Here is a 25,297-nt window from a genome sequence, read left to right on the forward strand (position 1 = left end):
CTCACGCAGCCTCATCAGCTATATCACCAAACTCTCTAGAGGATGGGACTCAGCTTCCAGGTGTTTGCAGCAGCGCTATCTCACTTGCTCTGCACAGCAGTCTTAGGGCCCAGGTTAGAAATCAGATCTAGGCAGCAAGATAACAGTTACTGTCTGCATAGTGCCTGCTCTCTAATAAGCAGTCCATTCAGCTGAGTCACACCAAAGATAATGGTTTTGGGGAGTTGGCGGTAGCGCAGCAGGTTAAGCGCACGTGGCACAAAGTGCAAGGGCCAGCAAAGTATCCTGGTTCAAGCCCCTGGCTCCCCACCTGCAGGGGAGTCGCTTCACAAGCGGTGAAGCAGGTCTGCAGGTGTCTGTCTCTCTCTCCCTGTCTCTGCCTTCCCTTCCTCTCTCCATTTCTCTCTGTCCTGTCCAACAACAATGACATCAATAACAATAATAACTACAACAATAAAATAACAAGGGCAACAAAAGGGAATAAATAAATAAAAATAAAAGATAATGGTCTTGAGCTACAGGTAAGAATCAAGCCTGTCTGCACACTTCTTTGTTATTTATTTTTGCCCACCAGGGTTATTGTTGGGCCTCAGTGCCTACAGGAAAAATCCACTGTTCTTGACCATTTTTAAAAAATATTTATTTACAAGAGAAAGACAGGCTGGGAGTATGGATCGACCTGCCAACACTCATGTTCAGTTCGGAAGCAATTACAGAAGCCAGATCTTCCACCTTCTGCATCCCACAATGACCCTGGGTCCATACACCCAGAGAGATAAAGAACAGGAAAGCTATCAGGGGAGGGGATGGAATACAGAATTGTGTGGAGTTGTACCTCTCTTATCCTATGGTTTTGACAGTATTTCCTTTTTATAAATAAAAATTGAATATATATTTATTTATTTACTTATGTATTATTTTATTTGACAGAACAAAGAGAAATTGAGAAGTGAAGGGAGACAAGTAGAGAGAAAGAAAGACACCTGCAGCATTGTTTCACTACTCATGAAGCTTCATCCCTGCAGGCGGGACTAGGGGCTTAAACCTGGGGTCCTTGCACATGGTAATGTGTGTACTCTACCAGGTGTACCACTGCCTAGCTCCTATGCAACTTCTTTTTGCAAATCAGTCTTTCACTTTCCAGGAGGCAGGGACCTCTGAGATCCCTTAAACCTAGTGAGGGACTTTGTTTTAGGGCCTACCCAGCAACCTGTGCTGAAACATCATACACCATGCCCTCCCCAGGATGGAGCAGGAACTGTTGTGGGTGTATGGCAGGTAGATGAGCACTCACCTTGCAGTGCTGGCAGCAGGCACCGTGGGCACACTCCGCACCTTCTCTCAGGGTACAGTTGTTGGCATTGCAGCAGGGGTTGTTACACTCCTATGGGGAGAGGGGATGCAAAGGGTGGGGTGAACCTCTGGGTACCAACTCCTGAGATCTTTTCATTTCAGACAGAGAAAAAGGTACCTCAGCATTGGAGTTTTCCTAGTGGTTTGGGTTTTTTAATTTTAATTTTTTTTAAGACACAGAGACAAAAAGACAAAGAAAGAGTGAAAGAGACGGGGGGCTGGGCAGTAGTACAGCAGGTTAAGCACATGTGCGTGAAGAGCAAGGACCAGTGTAAGGATCCCGGTTTGAGCCCCCAGCTCCCCTCCTGCAAGGGGGTCACTTCACAAGTGGTGAAGCAGATCTGCAGGTATCTTTCTCTCCCTCTATCTTCTCCTCTCAATTTATCTCTGTCCTAGCCAACAACAATGATAGCAACAACAGCAATAAACAACAAGGGCAACGAAAGGGAAAAAATAGCCTCCAGGAGCAGTGGATTCATAGTGCAGGCACCGAGCTGACTCCTGAGCTGAGACATAATATATATATATATATATATATATATATATATATATATATATATATATATGAACAACAACAAAACAAAAACAGTGAAAGGGACCACATCACCAAAATTTCCTTCAGTATGGTGGAGACCAGGCTTGGGCATATGGCAAAGCAGTGCACTATCCACATAAGCTATTTCACTAGCCCAGAGGTTTTGGCACTCTCATATGGTGCCAGGACTTGAACTCAGGTAAGTCACACACCACACACAGTGAACCACCTTCTGGTCCATATGTATATTTCTTACTGTGTCATGTATTCTAGTGTGGTTCTAGAGACATAGGCCTGTGTGACATGAAAATGCTGAGATCTGCTTTCATCTCACCCCAAGCAGAATGTCCAGAGCCCTGACTTCTGCTGCTGTCCTCCTTGCCCCTAAATCCCAGGCCCTGTGACCCCATAACACAGGCCTCTAGGCATGAGGGTGCACTGAACGAACTCAGAACAAAGGCTGTGTCTGAGGGTGTGGGGGTCTCTCACTCAGGTTCCTCACACAACTGCTGCTCCTCCCCATCCCTGGCTGGCCTGGATCTCTACAGAACAGAAAGTCTCGAGGGCCTCCCCGTTCTCCTCTCTTCCTTCCTGCCCCAAGGGGGGTGATTTGCTGACATGCAGGATGAGATGGGAAAGACGATGATGAAATGCCCCAGTGACCCTTGTGTCCTTGTCACACTCCTGTCACAGTCATGGCCTGTGCTCATGCAGTTTCCTCATGAGGCTCTTCCCATGTAGGCTGCACTTGGAGTTCCCCCACAGCCTGTGAGCTGGGGTTATCTGCCCCATTTCTGAGGTGTGGGGATGACAGTGGCTCCACTCAAGCCCAGTGACTAGTCCAGGCACCAGACAGCAGGTGTGCGAGCACAGCTGACCTGTGTCTGCTTGGGACTTGCCCTCAGGCAAGGCTTGATTAGTCACAAGATGGCCATGACTGTCTGGCTTGGACACACTGAGAGCCACACCATACCCTCTGCCTGACCAGACCACAGGGCCCCCACAGGAGAAAGAGCAAGGACAGCACCCTAGGCTCCACATAGACCTACTTCCATTCTAATACTCCACATTTATCCAGTTCTGGTCCTCTTCTACCTGAGTCCCACTGGGTCTTCTGCCATGAAGTCAAAGGCTACACTCAAACCCAGCAGGGTTGCTCCCTTCATCAGATGTGTGATCACAGCACCATGAACTGGCACTCACCAAGCACTGCTTTTCTATGCTTTTGCAATGCTTTGGTCAATGTGTGTCTCCCAACTAGACTATGCTTTCCCACAAAATAGGGACAGCACCACCCTAGCTCTGGAGTATAAAAGCATGCTCTATACCCAGTAAACAGTCACTAATAAGCAGCTCCAAATATAGGCCAGTTGAGGGAGTCCATTTTGGGGGTCTTCCCCAAATCCCACTGGGTCACTGTGATCTTTCACTCCCTCTCTTCCTGCTGGGGTTGGAATAATCCCTCAAAATTGCAGTGCTAAAACGGGGAGAACTTTATCCAGGCCTTGTCTTATTATAAAAGCTGCATGCTGGTAAGTAAATAAATAAACAAAATGCAAAGGATGTTCTAGAATCTAACACTTTTCCCACATCTGCATTTGCAGATCCTCAGTCTCACCCTCATCCATGATTACTTATGTAATCTCCCCCAATTTTTGGCATATGTTAAAATGCATTATTTTCACATTTCAGAAAAGAAAACTGGGGCCAGAGAGGTAGTTGACTAGTAGGGCAAGTACCTTGCCATGCAGACAGCCCAGGTCTGTGGCCTGGTACCACATGGGAGATGCTATGGTACTGGAGGAAGGCTGTCTGTGTCTCACTCTGTATCTGAATGAAAATGAGACCTAGAGCAGTGAAGCTGCACTTGTGAAGCTCCAGTTGAACAACAGAGAGAGAGGAGGAGGAACTCTCTAGTTTTGCTTTATTGCAGAACAACATACATTTGTTAAAATGACAGAGCTAAACACCTATTCTGAAGATCAGAAGGAAGGAAAAGTTCATGTAGTTTGTGCATTCTTCTTCCTCAAAGCCTTTTCCAGACATGACAGAACTTCCTCCACCCCCTTTGTACCATTTATCCTTCAGGCTAAGCAACTCAGACTTGTTATTTTAAGTACCCCCTAAAGGCCCAAGTTCAGATTCATATATCTGGCTATGTGGCCTCCAGAATAAATTCAGTACACCTGGAGGGACTGACAGGCCACCCACAGCTCCCATGAGGAAGAGACTGTGATTCTGGATTAGAAAGACACAAGAGCTGGGACTTGAGCACACTGACAGCCCCAAGTAGGGGGTCTGTAGAAACAGTCTGTATTTAAGGCTCCCTCTCCCGTCCTTTTCGTAATGGGTTGGGTCTTCAACAACCGCTCAAGGGAATGCCCAGGGCTAAGTGATTCTCAATTGCATCACATGTCCTGACCTTGAGGTCTAAAACCAACTCACACGTTAGCACCACCCTGACATCTGGACACCTCACCTCTTCATCCCCACAGTCACATTCTTCTCCGTCTTCCAGGTAGCCATTCCCACACCTATGGCCTCCGTACAGCCTGCTGGTGTCTGGCATGTTGAAGAGACACATGCCCCCACCTGTCTTTAAGTAATTGTCCAGATCCCTCCGGTTGCAGCTATTAAACACTCTGGGGAACGGGTGTCTGCAGGAGAGAGGGGGGAGTCAGCTGGGAGTCTGAGCACCAAGTAGCCACAACAGTCATTCTGACTACCTATGATGTGGGTTCCATTTATATTCAGACCCTCACAGTCCAGCACACACACACACACACACATACACACACACACACACACACACACACACACACACACACACACACACACACACACACACCACCCCATTAAAGGATAAGTCAGAGTAACTTACTTCACTCTTAGGAACCGAGAGGCATTAAGTGCCCCATGTTGCTGTCTCTTCTCACTCTATATGGAGGAGGTATTTCAGAAATGAAACCAGTGATGCCCACCTCATATGAAGGGAATGCAAGGAGGTGGCTCAACAGGTGGAGCACACACCTTCCATGTGCAAAGCCCTAGGTTCAATCCCCTAGCATCACATGAGCTCACCAAATACAGAAACTGGCAAAAATCTTATGGATGGTGGAGTGGTGCTTCTCCCTCCCTCAGTCTGCTTCATAAAACTAAAAATAAAAATTGGGCCAGAGAGGTAGCTGATCAGTAGAATGCACATATGAGCCCTGGGTTCATCCTTGGCACCACATTGAGAGAATAAAAAGGAAAAGTCACAATAGGTCTCTGAGTTTTAGAGACAGATAAAACACGATCAGACCCAATCATTTCCTGAAAAGTGACAGACAGAGATTTTCTTGGGACACAAGACTAGACCCAAAAAAGACAAGATCATAGATCTGTTCCTTTCATGGTCCAGTAAGCTGCTTTCTGTTTCAAGGCTGTGAGGGACACAACAAGCTCTACCAGCTGGCAGGGATTCCTGGCTGGCACTGGCCTGGCAAGCACTGCCTGTCTCCCTTCCTGCCCAAGCACTCACCCAGTGGCAGCTGCCATGATGCAGCCTCCCTCTGAATCACTGGCCAAGCAGCAGTTCGGAACATCATGCCTCATGCCGAAGTTGTGACCTATCTCATGGGCTGTGGTAGCAGCCACACCGATGACATTCTCAGAGTAGTCCTGTGTAGGGACAGAGCTTGGGTCAAGAATATAGCTCCTATTGCCTCCCACCAACCCTGCTATTTCTTTTTTTAAGAATTCTGTGCATTCTGGCTCTTAGATAAGGTTCATGCTTTCAACCACAATGTCAGCTCTGCCCTGTACATGAGGTAGACAGAGCAGCTGGTGTTAGATGGAGAACAGGAATAAGAAATGCTCAGTCAAATCACTTTCAAAAAGACAGAATATCAAACAAGGCAGTCATTTCCCATCACCTGCTTTGAGATTTATATGGCAACACAAGACCAAAAACACAGAAAAAATACTTTTCCCTCCCTCCCTTCCTTCCTTTTTTTTTAAATTTTTTATTTTATTTATTTATTCCCTTTTGTTGCCCTTTTTTTTTTTATTGTTGTAGTTATTATTGATGTCGTTGTTGTTGGATAGGACAGAGAAAAATGGAGAGGAGGGGAAGACAGAGAGGGGGAGAGAAAGACAGACACCTGCAGACCTGCTTCACCGTCTGTGAAGGGACCTGCCTGCAGGTGGGGAGCCGGGGCTCGAACCGGCATTCTGACGCCGGTCCTTGAGCTTAGCGCCACCTGCGCTTAACCCGCTGCGCTACAGCCCGACTCCCCCTCCCTTCCTTCCTTAGTTATCACCAGAGCTTTACCACTCTGGGATGACTTTTTCAGAGGGACAGAGACAAAGAGGTAAAGAGAGAGTGGAAGAGACCACAACACTGTGGCTCCCTTCAATATGGGGTGTGTATGTGTGTGTGTGTGCTAAGCCCAAACCTAGGTCACACATATGGCAAAGCAGCTCACTATCCAAGTGAGCTATTTTCCTGGGATAGAGACAAAGAGGTGAAGAGAGCATGGAAGAGACCACAACACTGTGGCTCCCTTCAATATGGTGTTTGTGTGTGTGTGTGTGTGCGCGCGAGAGAGAGAGACCGCTAAGCCCAAACCTAGGTCACACATATGGCAAAGCAGCTCACTATCCAAGTGAGCTATTTTGCTGGCCTTGGAATACCCCACAGCTCCTGATATGGAACAAACTAGCTTGCTAGTAATGCACTGATGTGCTTGTTTCTGTAACTTTGATAATTGAGGATGAATGATAGAAAGTACAAATTTGCCCTGGGCACCTCCATCTTTTTACTTCATGCTAGACACTTGCCCTTTGTGATGGTAAAGCTAATTTTCCTTCCCCATACAATGAGAAGAATAGAATGGCTTTCTGGAAGGTACCACCCTGTCCTAAGGCAGTTGTCTGCCTTCTGTAGCAACCATGAAAAGCTGAGACTCACCATATTGATACCTCCAGACTGGTAGACAGAGCACATGGCCTTGAGGGTGGCCATGCCAATGGTGGTGCCATGGAAGGAAATGCCCCTGCAGAAGAGAAGGGGAAAGGTCACTGGGGGGGGGGGGGGTTGGGAGGATGGTTCCCATGTGTCCGGGAGCAGGAAGTCCTGCTGAGCTCACCCCTCACTTCTTCTCACCTACTCCTCTCCCACTGTTCTAGGGAAACACAAAAAGCCAAAGGTCTCTTTTCCCACAATGTGGGCAGGAAATGGGCTGGACGTACAAAACTCTATCCCATTGCTGTCACACAGGAAAGGTCAAAGTGAGGAAAGCGTGGCACAAGCTCTAATGGTGGAATGAATCATGCCCATTCCCACCACCTGCTGGGATGATAAATCACATTCCTAGCTATGCATTTAGGGTTGAGATGGGGTGGGCAGCTGTGGAGCTGATGTTTTATCCCATTACTCTGGGGCCAAGGAAACAGATGTGTCCCATCAGGAGTCTTATAAAATGCATCTGGGTAGCTGGGTGCCAAAAGGGGCTGTTTTGCCCTTTATCTTACACTTGGGACCCTAACCTGCCAAACAGCCAGCCACACACAGATTACTACACCTGCCTCTGTATTCATCCAGGACAGGGGCAAAGGAACAGAGCAAATGCTGGTGTTTCTGTGCATACCACAAACATATACTTTACAGAATAGATCCATGTGGAAATTCACTACATGGATGGATTTATTGATTTATTTTTATTAGACCACTACTGAGCTCTGACTTGTGGTGGTGCTGGGGATTGAACTTGGAACTTTGGAGACACAAGCATTAAAATCTTTTTGTATCACCATTATGCTATCTTCCCAGCCCACTGTGTGGATCCATGTCTGTCTTCTTAGTCAGACATCTTTTGGATCAGGCTATTTATTTTTCAGTTTCTAAAACTTTGCACTGGATCTGAAACATGATGGGTACTTAGTAAAGTTTGCTGAAATCAAGGCAGACTTACCTTCTGAGAAATGATCCACAAAGGGATACACAAGTGCCTGCAAATCTATATGAAGTCCCAATGGTTGTTTTATAAGCCCAGAGGGGATTCAGAGGAAGTCCTGCTGGAAACCAGAGTCACAGTCTGGTCCAAAGTTTAGGCTGAAGGTCTCAGTAACCAAAGATCAAATTGGTTTGGATGTTGTCAGGAAGTGGGGAGGGGCAGGTGGGCAGGGCAGTTCAGCAGGTTAAGCACACGTGGTGCAAAGTACAAGGACTGGCATAAGGATCCTGGTTCCAGCCCCTGGCTCCCCACCTGCAGGGAGGTCGCTTCACAGGTGGTGAAGCAGGTCTGTAGGTGTCTATCTTCCTCTGCCCCTCTGTCTTCCCCATATCTCTAGATTTCTCTCTATCCTACCCAACAATGACAGTGACAGCAATAACAATAACGACAACAACGATAAACAACAAGGGCAGCAAAAGGGATAAAATAGCCTCCAGGAGCAGTGGATTTTTAGTGCAGGCACCAAGACCCAGCAATAATTCTGGAGGCAAAAAAAAAAAAAAAAAGAAAGAGCGAGAGAGAGAAAGAAAGGAAGAAATTGTCAGGAGGTAACCACTCCTAGCCCCAGTTTTGAGTATGACTGTACTTCTTGGGTATGCTCCTTGGTTTCTTTAAAGAGTGAAGAAAAGCTTAAGTGATGCCTGATTCAGAGAGAGATTTACAAAACAGAAGCTAACTGGTTTTACTGTAGGTGTAACTTTTGTTATAAGAGCCTCAGAATTCATTTAGAAATCAATAAAGTCACCCTGGGGAGTCATGCCTCCCCATCCCCCAGCCCCCAGCCCCCTGGAATCCCTCTTCTGAGCCTACTTTGGTGGATTAGCTTGTCTACCCTAGCAAAGTGCCAAGATCAACTTGAATCCTTTAGAAAGTGTATTTCAGGGCAGAGGAGACACCATAATGATTCTGCAAAAGACTTTCATGCCTGAGGCTCCAAGGTCCCAGGTTCAATCCCTAGCACCACCATAAGCCAGAGCTGAGCAGTGTTCTGGGATCTTTCTGTGTCTCTAAGTAAAATAAAATAAAAAGTATTTTTAAAGTTTTTTTCAGGAGTTGGAACATGTATGAGTAGGGGGGGGTTAGGGCTGAGAAGCCAAGGCCACAGCCACAGTCAACAAGTGGAGAAGGCTACTTACGTGATTAACTGTGCATTGTCGTGGCTCTTATGAATTAGCAGCTTGCGCCTCCAGTTCAGGAAGGACCAGAGGGTGGCATAGGGGTTCTCAGAAACTTCACACAAGTTCCCATGAGTCCACACTTCCAATCCTACCAGGGCTATTCGGATGTTCAGAGAGCGGTAGAACTGGAAGAGACATAGAGAAGCCCCAGTGTCATCTGGAAAACCCACCTGAGATTGTTTCAAAACCCTTCCTGGCCTAAGTGTTCAGATTAGAGAATAGAATTCTCAGATGGGGGTAGATAGCATAACAGCTATGCAAACAGATTCTCATGCCTGAGGTCCCAGGTTCAATCTCCCGCACCACCATAAACCAGAGCTGAGGAGAGAGATAGAGAGAGGTGTGGGGGGGAGAGAGAGAGAGAATAAAATTCTCCCAGGGGAGGTGCCAACAGGGGTGTTCTTTCTCTCTCCCTCTCCCTCTCTCTCAGAATTTGTACAACATCCTGAGAGGGATGGGCAGCACACTGGTAGTGGAGCTGGGTAACTGAGCTTCAAGGAAGGAGTCTGATACAGGATGAAAAGTTGCCAAGTATGGGCAGGGCTCTCATGTGGGACAAAGTCAGACTTGTGCCAAAATGTCCGGAAGTGGAGCTCAGTTAGCAGGTGACAAAGACAGGAAGAACACATTTCATTTTAAAACAGGGGAGGAAAGCTTTCATTGAAGCTGGTTGCAAGTAAGCACAAAGCTACACTTTCCTGTGGGGTACAGTTTCTGTCTCAATTCCTTGCATGAGCTTTATCTTTTTTCATTATTTTTTAAATCTTTATTTATTTGTTTGTTGAATAGAGACAATCAGAAATTGAAAGGGAAGGGGGTGATAGAGAGGGAGAGAGACAGAGACACCTGCAGCCCTGCTTCACCACTTGTGAAGTTTTCCCCTGCAGGTGGGGACCGGGGGCTCAAACCTGAGTCCTTGCGCATTGTAACATGTGCATTCAACCAGGTGCGCCACCACCTGACCCCTGAGCCTTATCTTTTTTTGACTTGTCCAAAAAACTCTCTTATATATGGGTTGTCAAAAGTAATTTTATGGAAATACAACTTATACCATCAAGTCCACTTATTTGTGTGCCCAGATCAATATTTTCTAGTAAAGTGATCAAGTTGTAGAGTGACTCACTTCATCCCAATGCAGAATATTCCATCACAGCTATAAGACCCCTCATGTCCACTCCCAATTATCATCCTCTTCAGACCCAATCAATCACTAGTCTACTTTCTGTCTCTTGGATTTCTTTTTCTGGAAATTTTCTACCAACAGAATTACACAAAAATGTGGTCTTTTGTGTCAGGATTCTATCACTTTGCAAATTTTCAGAGATGTATCCATTTTGTAGTTTTTCCTTTCCTCTGATCGCTGATGGTATTCTACTACATGGGTAGAACACAATGTTATCGGTATTTCTTGTGAAGTGTCTCCCAGCCATTTGGAAGTAGATAGGCATAAATTATATATAAGTAGATAGAGAGATGCTCATTCCCAAAAACTTCTTTACCCATCCCTGAAAAGGGCCAGACTTCCTCCAGGATAACACAAATGGGGTGCCATCATCAGACTTCAAAGCCTCCCCAGTAACCCTTAGGGTTTTAACCCAGAGACCCTAAAATTAACTCTATAAAGGAGATCAGACTGCAGGGTTCCTTAAGGCTAGAGTGAAGTCTAACTTTTATGATGTCTTTCATTTCCAGCCATGTTAGCAGGAAGGTTTTCTTTAAGATAAAAAAAAAATAGAAGGATATTTATAGGGATTCGGGCTGTAGCGCAGTGAGTTAAGCGAATATGGCACAAGGACCGGCAGAAGGATCCCGGTTTGAGCCCCCAGCTCCCCACCTGCAGGGGAGTCGCTTCACAGGCTGTAAAGCAGGTCTGCAGGTGTCTGTCTGTCTCTCCCCCTTTCTGTCTTCCCTTCCTCTCTCCATTTCTCTCTTTCCTATCCAACAACATTGACATCAACAACACCAACAATAATAACTACAACAATAAAAAACAAGGGCAACAAAAGGGAATAAATAAATAAATATTTAAAAAACAAAAAGAAATAGAAGGTATAGGCTCCAAGATTCTCTGTTCAGTCTACCAGAAACTATAGAAGCAGCAATAAAAAAAAAGTCACCTGAGCAGGAAATACCTTGATCCAAAGCTGGCAGGTGCCACCCTAGCTGAAAACTAACAAGAATTTGTGTCTACCAGACATCTTCTCTGGTAAGTAAAGCAGTTTGTCCAAAGTCTTAGAAGGAAGATGATGAGGCCAGGATCAAGAGCCAGGTTGTCAGACCTGAGGACTCAGGCTGGACACTGATCTATGCTTACAGATTACACATTCAGGAAGTCATCTTGTGCCAAGAAATTGTGGGGTAAAGCTGGCTCCAGATTCAGAGAACTATCAGTTCATTTTAATGGAAAATTTGAATTTCCTGTTTTGTGCCAGGTCTACCACTCCAGGAATGATGGGGGTTTGGATCCTGATTTGAACTTGCTTCATGAGGAAGCTCTTTAACAATGGCTTTGTCACACTCAGGAGAAAACATCTTAGAATGACTTTATGATTCAGCAAATCAGTCTCATTTATTCTAGTTTCAGCTCAAAGATAGTTCATTTGCAACAGGTGGGTCAGCAAGTCTGCCTCCACTGACCCCCCCCCTCCCCGGGTGACCAACATCAGCTATTTGCAGGGTGGACCAGCAAGTGAGGCTGCAGCTCCTGGGAAAGACTGGTATTTGTTGTTACCTTTTTCTCTTTCAGTTTTTTTTCTCCCTTTTATGTTGCTGAGGATCTCACACATGCTAGATACTACTGAATAGTCTCTCTGGTGTGACTTGTTGTTACTTCAGTCTAGAGAGAGGCAGAGAAGCAGAGGGGAGACACAAGTACACTACACTACCATCCATGGAGCTCCCCCTAGTGCTATTGATGGTGCTTGTGGGGGGGCCAGGGTTTGAACCCAGGGCCTTGTATACACTCTGGCTGCTGAGCTATCTCCCAGCTTCTACTTCAACTTCTCAGCACCCAGCCCAGCTGCAGAGTTCACAGGAGGGAAACCCAGCCAACATTCCCACCTGCCTATCTCCAGAACAATGGCTGCACCGTGGTATCTGAAGGCCTGCCTCCTGCACACCCCCCCAGGGAAATAAGCTTTACTTGTTTTCCCAGATGCTAAGTGTTTGGGTTCTAGGATCATCTGGATGTTATTGTTGAAGGAGCTGAGAGCTGAAGAGACCTCGACTCTGTCCCTGGAGTCCTTCCTTCCTGGAAATGCCAGGAGTTTGACTTTCCCCTGACAGCTGTCACCTGCCACTGGGGTCAGAGCTACTAGGGCAGATTGAAAACATAGGTCTGATGTTCCAAAGCTCATGGCTTCAGGACACTGCTTGAAATGTTTGCAACTCTCTCCAAAACAACAACAACAATTTCCCCCTTAAGGCTCTGATCCATGAATGCATAGCAGGTTCAGCATTAAGTTGCAGAATTCTTTGAATGACCTGAAATTGTACAATAAATGCTGTCTGATCCCCAGAGGTCTGTGACTCCAAACACATTGTAATCTGTTTTTTTAAAACTCAACACAACCATCTCTGTTGAAAGGCTACTTCATTCTGGGTTACCTAGTCTGATGCTGCATGTTGCCCTATGGAGTCATCTTTCATATCTACAAACATGATGGAGTGTGTTCAGGATGGTATGGCTATAAGCCTTTCATATATATAAACCCTGGTTTCAGACCATCCTGTCCTAGTAAAATTCAAGAATTTGGGTATTTCCTAAGAGCATGCTATAAAAGGGTCTGGCCTAAGAAAGTTAACCATCCATGTGTTTTTTCCAAGGAACCAGTAGTTCTGCCACTTTTACAGAGACAACACAGGCTGGTTTAAAACAGCCCTCCACTGTAAAGGTGTTACCATGCTAGTCTACCTCACTTTTCACCCAAGGAAGAGTTCCTGGGCTTTCCTTAGAGAATATTTGTTTTGTTTTGTTTTGTTTTGTTTTGTTTTGTTTTAAAAGATAGAGACAGAAAAGATGAAAGAGACCACAGCACTGAAGCTTTCTTCAATGCTGTGGGGGCCACGCCCAAACTTGGGCTGTATACATGGCAAAGCAGTGCATTATCTACGTGAGCTATTCCACTGGTTCAAAGGGCTCATAATCTGGATTCCTCTGTATCCTGGGTTTCCCAGAACCCACTGCAGCAGTGGAGGTGCAAAAGGAGATTCAGAGCATTCTGCTTTCACCTGACTTTTACTGCTATATTAGACAATGGTAAAAGATTTAAGCTATAACAAGAATTTTACCAGGAAAAAAAATCTATTTCAAAGCCATCAATTTATGCCTACCCCTCCACATCTTGTAAATTAAATAGCAAAGCAATACAGAACTGTGACCCAATGGAGAGTCACCTGAGGTCAGAGAGTGGAGGACTTTGCCGTGTCACTGTTGTCACTTCTCAGAAACCAGCCAGACAACTCAGGGGCCATGTGACCTCCTGTCCTGCAGTCCCCAAGAGCTGGCGTCTTCCCAAAGTACACACATTGGTCTTACCTTATCAACATAGTTGGCGATCTCTATGAGCCTATGTTTGGTGGCGTCTTGGTCTCGTTGGTTCTTCTGAAACTACAAGGGACAAGCAGAAGTAGATGAGCTCCCAGATGCACTCCCAGGATGCCCTGCACCCATCCCTTACCTTTTTTTTGCCTCCAATGTTATTGCTGGGGCTTGGTACCAGCATTATGAATCCACTGCTCCTGGTGGCCACTTGCCCATTTTATTTATTTATTTTGCCTCCAAGGTTATTGCTGGGGCTCAGTGCCTGCACTATAAACCCATTGCTCCTAGAGGCTATTTTTACCCCTTTTGTTGCCCTTGTTTATCATTGTTATTATTATTGTTGTTGTTATTGCTGTCATTGTTGTTGGATAGGACAGAAATCAAGAGAGAAGGGGAAGACAGAGAGGGAGAGAGAAAGACGCTTATAGACCTGCTTCACCACTTGTAAAGTGACCCCCCCCCCCCCCCCCGCAGGCGAGGAGCCAGGCTGGAACCAGGATCTTTATGCCAGTCCTTGCACTTTGGGCCATGTGCACTTAACCCGTTGTGCTACCACCCAGCCCCTGCCCACTGTTTTTTTTTTTTTATTTGACAGGGCAGACAGAAATTGAGAGAGGAGGGGGAGACAGAGAGAGAGAGAAAGATAGACATCTGCAAACCTGTTCACTGCTTGTGAAGCTTTCCCCCCTGCAGGTGGAGAACAGGGGCTTAAACTCAGATCCTTGCATGGGTCCTTACACTTAGTACTATGTGCACCTCCTCCCACCCTCCCACCACCTCCTGCCCCATCTCTGAATCGGTTTTCATCTTCTGTCTTCTGTGAGCATTAACATTTATACAAATGCCACTCTCTGCCTCCATCCTTATGCACAAGTTCAGGGAGGACACAAGCCGTGTCACATCCCTCTTGGCATCCACAGACACCAGCTCAGTAGTGGGCATATGGTGGGCACGCAGCATCTGTGCAGTGGAATGGATTCAACTGTCTTTCTCCACGTTGGCTTCCAAATCACAAGATCTCCCACAGATTTCCCCTGAGGCTTAGCAGGGTCACTTGGTCCTGGTGGTCACTTCATCAGGAAGTCTCCATGACAGAGTCTGCCAAAGCCTCCCTGTACGTTACCAGTTACTGGTTAGTGGCTGATAAGCCCTTGTTATAAGTCAGGCATCTTTCTTGGCTCAGATGAGACAGAGAGAACAGTGAGATACTGATTCTAGCCCACAGAAACTTCCACAAAAACAGAAAGAAGACCAGAAATTGTCCAGAGAGAATGATAGGAGATCCTGTATTGGAGGAGACTACAATGAAAATAAGTTGAGAAAACTTGCACAGAAATGGCTGTATAATAGGAGACTCCAGGCATGATAACAAATACTAATAGATGCCGGAACAAGGGCCACTAGAGCACTTACAGGGAGTACCTTCCAGTGAGATCGCTGAAACTCCTAAGCTCAGCAGGCAAGAGCACTGTGCTCGATTAGCAATGTCTGCTCTGGACACCAGGAAAAGGACATGCAGGTCTGTATGTCCCACATTTATGACTTTTGAAATTTGCAAATGACAAGTATGCCCTGTAAACTGTCACTGCCATACAGAATCTGGGTACCTATTTGATTTACTTTCAAGACATTACGTGTGTGTGTGTGTGTTTGTGTGTGTGTGTGTGTGTGTGTGTGTGTGTGTGTGTATTGTCTCAATTTCAAACTTCCATGTCCTTCATCAAATCCCTCCCAGCAATACCAAAGCAAGAGACAAAAAGAACAGCTCAAACACTCTGGGATGTTTGTAGGGGTTGGCAGGTGTCTCAACTCAGATGCAGGGGACAAACTCACAACTTCTCATTTTTCCGTCTGCTTTGGATTTAACTGTGACTCATCAGAAAACAATCTGTTACCATCACTTTCTAATAAGTTAAACTGAACATAAGGCCCTGTGACTTAGCCCACTCCAAAGTGCTGATCCTAAAATGCTTGCACAATGAGAGGGTTGCAGCATTTTGTGACTCTATCAGAACATCAGCATCAGATCTCATTGCCTCATTCTGTCTCCAAACAATGGCCTGATGATACTGCCATAGTTTACGGAAACTTTTCTGCTACCCATTATGGTCTGAAGCAGCAGTCAGCCAACTTTCTCCATAAGGGGCCAGACTCAGTGGTTTAGACTTTGCAGTCACACCATCTCTATCACAACCACTCAGCTCTGCTGGGGCAGCTGAAAGGCAGCAGTGGGCAAGACGTGCGCAGGTGAACATGCACATAAAATCTCATTCTCAGGCTTAGATCTCTAACAGATCCCTCTTTCCGCCATCACTGGTCTTCTCCATCAGGAACATCATAAACCCTCTTGTGGGCCTCTACAGGAAACTAACCTCAAGGTAGAAAAATAATTATATAAATTGCCCACTCTCCAAAGGGAGTCTGGGTCACCACAATCTGCCATTTGAGGAAGGCTGGTCCTGAAATGAGTGCAGCCTAGAATGTTCCTCGCTATAACCATGGACTGCAAGCTCAGACTGACAGGAATGCAGAGGCTACACAGGTTCCTGTGCTAAATATGAATAGACATGGGCCCTTGGTCTGATCGATGGGGTTTACAGTCAACAGTAATTATATAGTTTTCCCATATTTGGGAGCTACTCTCTTCCCTGATCCAGATTTCTGGTCCTATTCCCAAGTCTGACACCATCTTCCCAGACAATAATTTCAACCCACTTGCATATTAACTTTTGGGCTCAGGTAAAAATTAATAAAGTCACAGACCCATAGGAATATGACTAAAATAGACTTCCTAGCTTCTTCCATAATGAAGACCTCAAATTTTACTTGTTATACTTTTACCTTTAGGTTCTTGATCATTAAACAATTCATTCTGCTTTATATCTGAATGCTTTTCAGCCACCAAGTTGGATATGTTACAATGACACCAAGCTGACTTCCCTGGGCAGATGACCCCACCAATGTACCCTGGAACCCCATCTCTCCAGAACCTACCCCACTAGGGAAACACAGAGACAGGCTGGGGGTATGGACTGACCTGTCAACACCGATGTCCATGGAGAAGCAATTAAAGAAGCTAGATCCCTCACCTTCTGCACCCCATAATGATCCTGAGTCCACACTCCCAGAGGGATAAAGAATAGGGAAACTTCTAAGGGGGCCAGGGGATATGGAACTCTGGTGTTGGGAACTGTATAGAATTGTACCCCTCTTGTCCCACTATCTTGTCAATCATCATTAAATCACTACCAAAAAATTTTGCACTTAGATGCTATGAAAAAATATATATTGTCTGCCAAAAAACAAAATAAAATATCTCACTCTCAAAAATATATGGAGGTTGGACTTGGCCATGAGCTGTTGTGTGTAACCTCCTAAATTTAAAAAAAAAAAAAAAGTAGTCATGGGCTCTGGATTATAACTAAAATAAAACTACTAACTATCCACAAAACGGAGAAACCCCCCCCCCCGCCCCCCAACTCTTCATATGAACCATTCCAGCCTTTAGGTTCATGATTAGTCAACAATTTGTTGACTGTTTTTTCAGCCACCAAGTTCCAGATGCTAGCATGATGCCAACCTGACTTCCCTGGGCAGACGACCCCACCAGTGTGTCCTGGAGCCCCGCTTCCCTAGAACTCCACCCTACTAGGAAACTAGAGAGACAGGCTGGGAGTATGGATTGACCTGCCAATGCCCATGTTCAGTGGATAAGCAATTACAGAAGCCAGACCTTCCACCTTCTGGACCCCATAATGATCCTGGGTCTATACTCCCAGAGGGATAAAGAATTGGAAAGCTGGGGAGTCAGGCTGTAGCGCAGCGGGTTAAGCGCAGGTGGCGCAAAGCACAAGGACCGGCATAAGGATCCCGGTTCGAACCCCGGCTCCCCACCTGCAGGGGAGTCGCTTCACAGGCGGTAAAGCAGGTCTGCAGGTGTCTATCTTTCTCTCCCCCTCTCTGTCTTCCCCTCCTCTCTCCATTTCTCTCTGTCCTATCCAACAATGACAACAACAATAACTACAACAATAAAACAACAAGGGCAGCAAAAGGGAATAAATAAATAAAATAAATATTTAAAAAATAAAAAAAAATTTTTAAAAAGTGGAAAAAAAAAGAATTGGAAAGCTATCAGGGGAGGGGAGGGGATACAGAGTTCTGGTAGTGGGAATTGTGTGGATTTATCTTATCCTATGGTTTTTGTCAGTGTTTCCTTTTTATGAATAAAAATTAAAAAAAAAGAAATAAAAGAAAGGATGGACTACCCATCTTCTCAGTGGTTTGCTGAACTACCTCACTCTCCTACACTTTAAGATGGCCCAGGAAGCAAAACATGTTTTCTGCCCACTGGCTGATTGCATTGTGACAATCCTTTATCTCCTTCCTTTCCTGCTGCATCCCAGCTTGCTTTCCCCACCTGCTCTGAGGACTGAATTAACTGTTGCCACCCCAGAGGTTCCCACCTGTGACTGCTGGTCACTCTCACTGCTGATCACTCTCTCCAAGCAGCCACAGCCACAGGCAGACAGTAGCCCCCCTGTCTCACACTGGGCTTTAAATTCTCCATAAGCCAGCCCAACCTTGCCTGTCTGTTCTCTCAGTTTAACTGTCCAGGAAGACATTTCTGCCTCAGAGGAAGAGGCCACTCACTGGAGGAAGGTGTGGGGGAGGAGGTGTGGGGAGGGTGCAGGTTGTGTCTGCAACACTCCACTCCACCCCTCTTATGAATCAGTCAGAACCTTCAATAAGGAGTGTCCAGGACCCTGAAAAATTAGTTCCCTTTTCACTGTAACTGCTCTCCCTCCCCCTGACATGCCTGAATGAACCACCCCACTTGTCCCCATATTAGTGATTCAGGGTGACATCATGGGCTGGAGGCACCTTGGGAAGGGGTTTGACCTGGGGGATTCCTGCCACCTGAGGACCAGGAGACTAAATATTGGATCCCTGCCCTGGTCTTGCTGGGGAGAGTACAGAGGCCAAGGGGAGGCCCCTACCTTTGCATTAGGGTGCTGTATCTCTGTCAAGCTCCCCCAGAGGCTTATGTCTGATCAAAAGACTCTGCAACTAGAAAACAAGAAATGATTCTCATCCCTGTGAAGGGTCATCTTAGATGTGAACCTCTGGGAGTCCTGGGTGGAGAGATGCAGCATCCTGTACCTTCAACTGGGAGCAAACTGCAATAGCAGGAACCTTGCCCCTACCTCTTCTGGTGACCCCAGAGGCTCAGCTATTAGAATATTCTGCTCCCCGCCCCGTGCCATGCCCCCAACCTACACACACTCCAGTCTTTGGAAAGGAAAACGAAATGATGGCAGTAGGGGAGGAACTGCTGGAAAAACCAACACTGGGCTCAATAAAAAGCAAAACTCTCAAAGCAGAACACAGTGTTCCCTTGGCCTGGAGTGCTCTGCACCTCCACTTCTCTGTTACATTAGCAACCCCTTGTCCTCCAGCACAGCTCAAGGACCCATTCCTTGAGGCAGCGCCTCCACTTCTGATCTGGCGTTTTTGTTTTTTTTTTTGACTAGATAGAGCGACCTTAGGGTGAGGCTTGGCAGGGTGCGGGAGCCAGTCTATTTGGCTGGGTGTGAAGACCACTGAGAGCCATAGAGCTCAGCTCCTCCTCACCCTTCCTAGCAGAAGGCATGCGGAGCCAAGTGACTGAGCCTCTATATCAAATGAGAACTGGAGTCAAAGTTGGCCAATTTGGGCCAGCAAGACAACTTATTTAGGAAAGTGTCTGTTTTGTTATGCATACAACTCAGGTTTGAGCCTGGCCCCCTGTCACACTGGAGGAAACAACAGTGCTTACAAGTGTTTTTCCCCTTCTCCCTGTCTCTGTCTCTCTCTTTATGAAAAAGCCAGTACAGTACAGTAAATCCCCAGAAACAGCAAAAAAAAAAAAAAGTTGAATTAATTTAATTTAAATTCTGGGCCCATACTCATTGTTCAGGTATCAGCATTAGAGAGGTTGTCCCCCAGCCCCAAAACATATTATACCCCTATGAGCTAACTGCAGTCCTCTGTGAAGGCAACCCTTAGTGGTTATCACTCTGAGCCTGTAAAGTTTTTGTGCAGTTGTCATCATCTCTGTAATGTCGTAGCAGCTCTGCCTTATTTAACTGTGTTTCCTGGTTCCAAGCACTGTACTAGGCACAGAACAGAAGCTTGAGAAATTTCAAGTGAGAAAATGAAATCAAAGGGTGAAGGTAGATAGCATAGTGGTTATGCAAAAAGACTGTCATGCCTGAGCCTCTGAAGTTCCAGGTCCAAACCCCATCACTATCATAAGCCAGAACTGAGCAGTGCTCTGGTAATAATAATAATAAGTTAATATATAAATAAATAAATATATTTTTAAAAAATGAAATCAGAGATCAATGTGTGTGTCAAATCTTAGAAGCCAAGAACCCAGAGAAACCAGCTAATTAGGAGAATGTGGCCAGTGAAGGGATATTGGAGTGAGAGGACCCAGAGGGCTTGTGAAAAAATGGATTATTGGACCCCAGACCCCTAGTTTGGGATTCTAAGGTCTGCTGGTGCTGTGGCCTGGAGGTCCACAACTTTGGTCTTCAAGTGGCACCAGCATTATAAAAAAGTAGACCCTCACATGGGCAGGAAATAGTGAGAACACACTTTTTTTTTTTTTGAAAAAACAAACAAAAACTTTAACAAGTCATATGAAGACTTCAGCCTCCCAAACCTGAAAATATTCAAACCAAGTCTAAAAATGGTTAATCCAAGTAACTCTGACTGCTATCAATATATTGAGCTCAAGGAAGTTTCTCTTTACCCCCACCCCAGACTCCCCAACTCTTACCTCTGCATAGTCAGCCACGAGATAGAGCTCCACGTACTTCGTGGTGTGTAAATCTTCTCTTTTCATCTAAGGAAGAGCCACGAGCAGATCAGAGTAGAGAAAGGCTGAAGAACAGTGCACAAGGAATTGGCCTAGTCCTTCACTTCCAAAAAGGAGTGAGCTGGGCCAGCGAGTGCAGGCAGAACAGGTGCCAGCCCACCATGATGAGTCGGCAAGTGTCCTGGACACACTTAAATCATGTCCCCCTGCTCTTGGTCTACACCAAGACAAGTGTCTTACATATGGCTTAAGCAGCTATTCAAATGTTTTTAAAAGAGAGGCATGAAGTTTTGCCTTGCATTTTATTTATTTATTTGCCAGAGCCTCAGTACACCAGGATGACTTTTTCATATATATATATATGGAAAGCTAAATAGAGAAAGAGAGAGAGAGAGAGGAAAAAATGCAAGAGCACTGAAGCTTTGCAGTAGGACCCAGGCTTGAACCTGGGAACATGGCAAAGCAGTGCATTATCCAAGCAAGCTATTTTGTTGGCTCTTGCCTTATAAAGAAGAATGCTTCTTAAAGGCTTTTATCAAATATGAAGGTAATTTACACTCAACAATGAATTTAGAATAAAAGAAGAAAAAAATGTGGGTGGGATTATCAACTAGAAGCACATCAGATCCTGCTGCCTGTGGTGTGCAGTTTGATCCCAAGCATCCCATGTACTAAAGTGCTTGGTGCTCTGGAGTCTCTCTCCCCCACTTCTCTCTGTCTCAAGTGAAACTCTCTCGTATGTAGTAAAACAACTGTCTTAAATTATAAATTTAAAAAAAAGAAAGAAAAACAAGAAGAAAGCAAAGCAAGCTACTTCTGCTAAGTTCTCCTGCTAAGCCATCTCTTTTCAGCTCAGAAAGACTCCTGGCCCCAGAGGGTCCTCAAAGGGGCCAAGCCTTTCCCCAGGTGGCCTTCTACACTGGGACACTTACCCTTTGAGATCGAGACTTGGTCTGGTTCGTGAGCTGGAGGACCCAGTCACTGGCAGTGAGCTCGGGGTGTAGAGACCCACAGTTCCCTGGGGGAAGCCTGAGATGCTCAGATCTGTAAATGCGGTGGTGGGCCTTGCTGCCCGGAAGGGGCTCGAGAACGTAGCTGAGGTTACTGCTCACCGTGATCAGCCCTCTGTTAGTGGGAGAAATGGAACTCCTGTCAAAGGTGGTGGTCCTCGTCAAGCCCCTTGCTTGGGCTTCAGTTTCCCCAGAGGGAAAATGACACAGCTGCTTTGGATCATGGTTTCTTAACCTTACGATGGGCTCACACACCCCTTTGAGGACCCAATGCAAACTCGGACTTCTCCAGAGAGAGGTGAATGTATATGAAACACAGTACACAATTCCATAAAAGGTTATCAGAGACACCCTAAAGGCTATAAACAGGTTAGGCTAGGGACAGCTAAAGCTGATAGAAGGATAGTAGCCCTGGGATTCCAAGATGCCTCCCAAACTCAGTATGTAACAAATCACAGTTGGAAATTTTAAAGGCTCAGAAAAAGATGGAACAACAGTGGGTAAACCAATGTTGGCTTATCAGGGAAGGGTCCCAGATTATACGCTTAGCTCCCACATTAAATTCTCAAATGCTTCAACAGGCCCCTTGACTTGGGCTGATGAAGCAGAACATCAGGTGGAAACTGAAGCTAGAAACATCCCAAATAGCACCCCTGTGAGCCCCAGCTTCCCTAAGTTGGCAAGGCAGCTCTTTGAGATGACACCCAGAGCAGTGCATATAGGCCACTCCTGCTTGTTCATTACACTGGCTCACCTATTGAGACCTTTTGCTGTAAGAGATGTAATCTAGACATAACTCCTGTCCTTGAGTAACTCACAGCCCATGACCAGAGTCATTCATCCCACAGATAACTTCCAGAGTGCTTGCTGTGTGCTGGGGTATGTGAGGATGGCTGCTGTAGTAAACAAGAAAAAACAAAAACAGTTGTCCTGCCCTCAAAGAGCTCAGAGTCTGTGCATGGCAGAGAGCCATGGCATGGGGATGACAGAAAAAGATACATGCAGGTTCACCCCCAGCACAGAGGCACGGCTTTCACAAATCACCAAGGGCAGATGAGCAGAGGCCCATAGATAGGTCCTGCCATCCTGGGTACAGCAGGACAACGATAATGGGAAGAGGAGGTCTGGTGAGTTGCCTGGGCCTGTGACCTCAGCCTCTCTCCCAAGCACAAAGCGTGAACCTCCAAGTCAGACTTTATCTGTCTCTGTCCCTCCAAATAGGCAAGGCCTCTCTCTTGAGCTGCGTAGTCCTCCCCCCTATCCCTGGGGATCCCAGCCTGGCTTCTGCCCTTTGAGAAGAGCCTGGGTGCTCTCAGGAGGACTCCAGCTCGGATGAGGAACAACCCTGCTGGGAATCCCTCCCTGACTGACCTCATTCTGGTACCAGGAAGGCTAATGGCTTCCCAGTACCTCACCCGCTGAAGGAAAAACTGAAGGAAAAAGCTCTTCGACTGGTGGGAAACCCAGGATAATTGCAGAGGGAGAGAGCAAAGGGCAAGAGTCACATCCATCCTCCAGTCTACACAGGACAGGGCAGTGGGCAAAGCATTTGTGGGCATCCTGTTCCTCCCCTCCTGAGTTTCCCCTGATGGCTACAGATGTTGGAAATGGAGGGACTGAACACAAACCAGCTGACAACTGTGGGCTTTGGGTCACAGTGGCAGAGGTAATATCTACTGAGTGGAAAGTTCCAGGAGAAGTGGCCAGGCACCGTTTGAACAACCCTCTGGGCCAAATGAGGACAGAGACCACCTCAAAGTCAGGGTAAATGGTGACCCTCATGGTGGTTACAAATTATAGAGCCTTTTCCCTGGACCCAAGCCTGGCAGAGTATTTCATTATTTGCATTAGCTTCTGTGCTATCATACCAATCCTGCCTTAACAGTATGGATGAGAAAAATCAGACTCAGTGAGGAAATTATCTGGCCCAAAGTCACACAGGGAACAGGAAGAGCCTGCAGGATCTGAACCTGCTGTCTAGTCCCAGCCTCCCTGGCCTTGATAATGACCTTATATTCCCTTACAGCCATCCTGAATGGTTTGGGAAGATGTCCCCATTTTATAGATACCTCACAGCACAGGCACCAGCAGCTCTCTAAGGTGGGGCTGGCAGCTCCCCACCTGGCCTGTCTAAATTTAGACACCAGGTTGCTGGGGAACAAGATAAAGGAGACCCCAGGCCACTCTGCTCTCTGCCTACCCATGTGAGTTCAAGACCTACAAAGATCTCTGAGCTCTGAGATCCCAGAGCTACCTGATAGAATATTCAAAAGTATATAAAAACATAGCTTTAGCAGTACAACACCTGCATTTGACAATTCCCTGTAGGGCTTACACAGGGGCTCTGACCTGGGGCCTGCCATCCCATAAAGCCTTAAGTAGCTGTTTCAGGAAGTGGGCAAATATTGGAGAAGTAATAAAGATCTCTCCAGTGAGGGAATTCTAGAGAGTCACAGCTACTCTCCTCCCTGACAGGCTTGTGCTTCACTGCAAACTCGGCTTTGAAGATGAGGAAACTTCCGGTCCTCTTCCAGCAGCACTTCAAGTCCTGCTAGCTGCCCTCCCATATTCCAGCACTTCCAGGAGCCTTGGTGGATCCCATTTGCTAAACGCTGGTGCTGGCAGAGCTCAGCCAGGACAGGGAAGGCCACACCCTCACACTTGTCTCCAACCCTCTCTCCATCTTGTATCTTATGGTCAAGAGCTGGGTGAAAGTGAAATTGTCCAGAGCACCCCTGAAGAACAGACCAGGCTGGTGATCCTGGCTTAACTCCAAACAACTGCAGGACCCGCACATAGATGCATCCTCCAAGGGAAAAGGCAAGAACTGAAAGAATGAAAGAAGCCATTAGCCATTTAAAAAATGAGTGGAGAATCAGGGACAAGCTTGGGCGTACAAACACTTAGCCTCTTGCAACAACTTTTTATTATTGTCATTAATATTGTCACTCACAGGAGGTAGTGATCCACATAAGACCACAAAATATTGTGCTACAAACCTGCATTCCTTTTTGAAAGGGATATTTCTAGAACCACAAAAAACACTTAACAATGCTTCCTCTAGGTAAGGGGCTCCTGGAAATCTGGGGTGAGAAAGAGACCTGTCTGCCATTATGTATTCGTTGGTACTATTTGAATTTAGTTTTACTGAGATTGTTTTCCCATTTAAAGCAATAATAAGAAAAAAAATCACTTCAGAGAGAAGAGAATCCACCAGTCTTCCAGAATCTCAGCTGAATTCCTTTGCATTTGTAGCATCAGCCTAAAGACGAGGCTCACTATATAAATCTACCTCTTTTCTCCGAGCACCAGGAGAATGTTAAGCATTGTTGCTATGAAGATTTTTCCATTGCACCATCACTTTATGAGCCTAGAAGTGTTACAAGGAGGTCACTGATGCTCTGGATGGAGGCCTCAGCTCACACATCCTTCACAATACAGGCTGTGCCACAGACTCCTGGGCTCTCACAGTGTGTGCTGAGGAGACTGGGAAGCACAGCAGGCGGACTCCACCCAAGGGAAGCATGAAAAGCAGAAACACATGGCTGGCTCACCCAGATTCCCCCCATCAGCATGGCTCTGGCTACAGGGGAAGCATTTACAAGAAGCCTAGCCAAGTTCCCAGCACTCCAGACCGAGGAGCCAGCAGAAGATGCAGAGAGAAGCCAGCCACACCTGCATGTTCCCTTTCCTTCTTGGGACAGACAGTGTTTACTTGTATACTGCAGGTGGCAGTGGCAAGGCCTCTAAACACCACTGGGAGGCCAGTTTGCTCATCCAGGCCACTTGAGCAGGGGGACTGAGGTCAGAGCTGTTG

At 46.2% G+C, this 25,297-nt stretch overlaps 1 protein-coding gene across 2 annotated transcripts in view; it reads right to left on the bottom strand.

Moving 5' to 3' along the window:
- Positions 1–25,297, bottom strand: part of ADAM19 (ADAM metallopeptidase domain 19) — a 94,033-nt gene that overhangs the window by 14,785 nt on the left and 53,951 nt on the right. For both annotated transcript variants that reach the window (XM_060198058.1, XM_007528625.3), the window contains 8 exons: positions 21,403–21,595; positions 20,432–20,497; positions 13,603–13,674; positions 9,024–9,190; positions 6,843–6,927; positions 5,412–5,551; positions 4,368–4,545; positions 1,295–1,384 (listed from right to left, as the gene is read on the bottom strand). In XM_060198058.1, coding sequence (XP_060054041.1) covers positions 1,295–1,384; positions 4,368–4,545; positions 5,412–5,551; positions 6,843–6,927; positions 9,024–9,190; positions 13,603–13,674; positions 20,432–20,497; positions 21,403–21,595 — 991 coding nt within the window. The remainder of the gene's footprint in view (positions 1–1,294; positions 1,385–4,367; positions 4,546–5,411; positions 5,552–6,842; positions 6,928–9,023; positions 9,191–13,602; positions 13,675–20,431; positions 20,498–21,402; positions 21,596–25,297) is intronic.

The sequence above is a fragment of the Erinaceus europaeus genome, chromosome 9 (genome assembly GCF_950295315.1).
Source record: "Erinaceus europaeus chromosome 9, mEriEur2.1, whole genome shotgun sequence".
Classification (NCBI taxonomy): Eukaryota; Metazoa; Chordata; class Mammalia; order Eulipotyphla; family Erinaceidae; genus Erinaceus; species Erinaceus europaeus.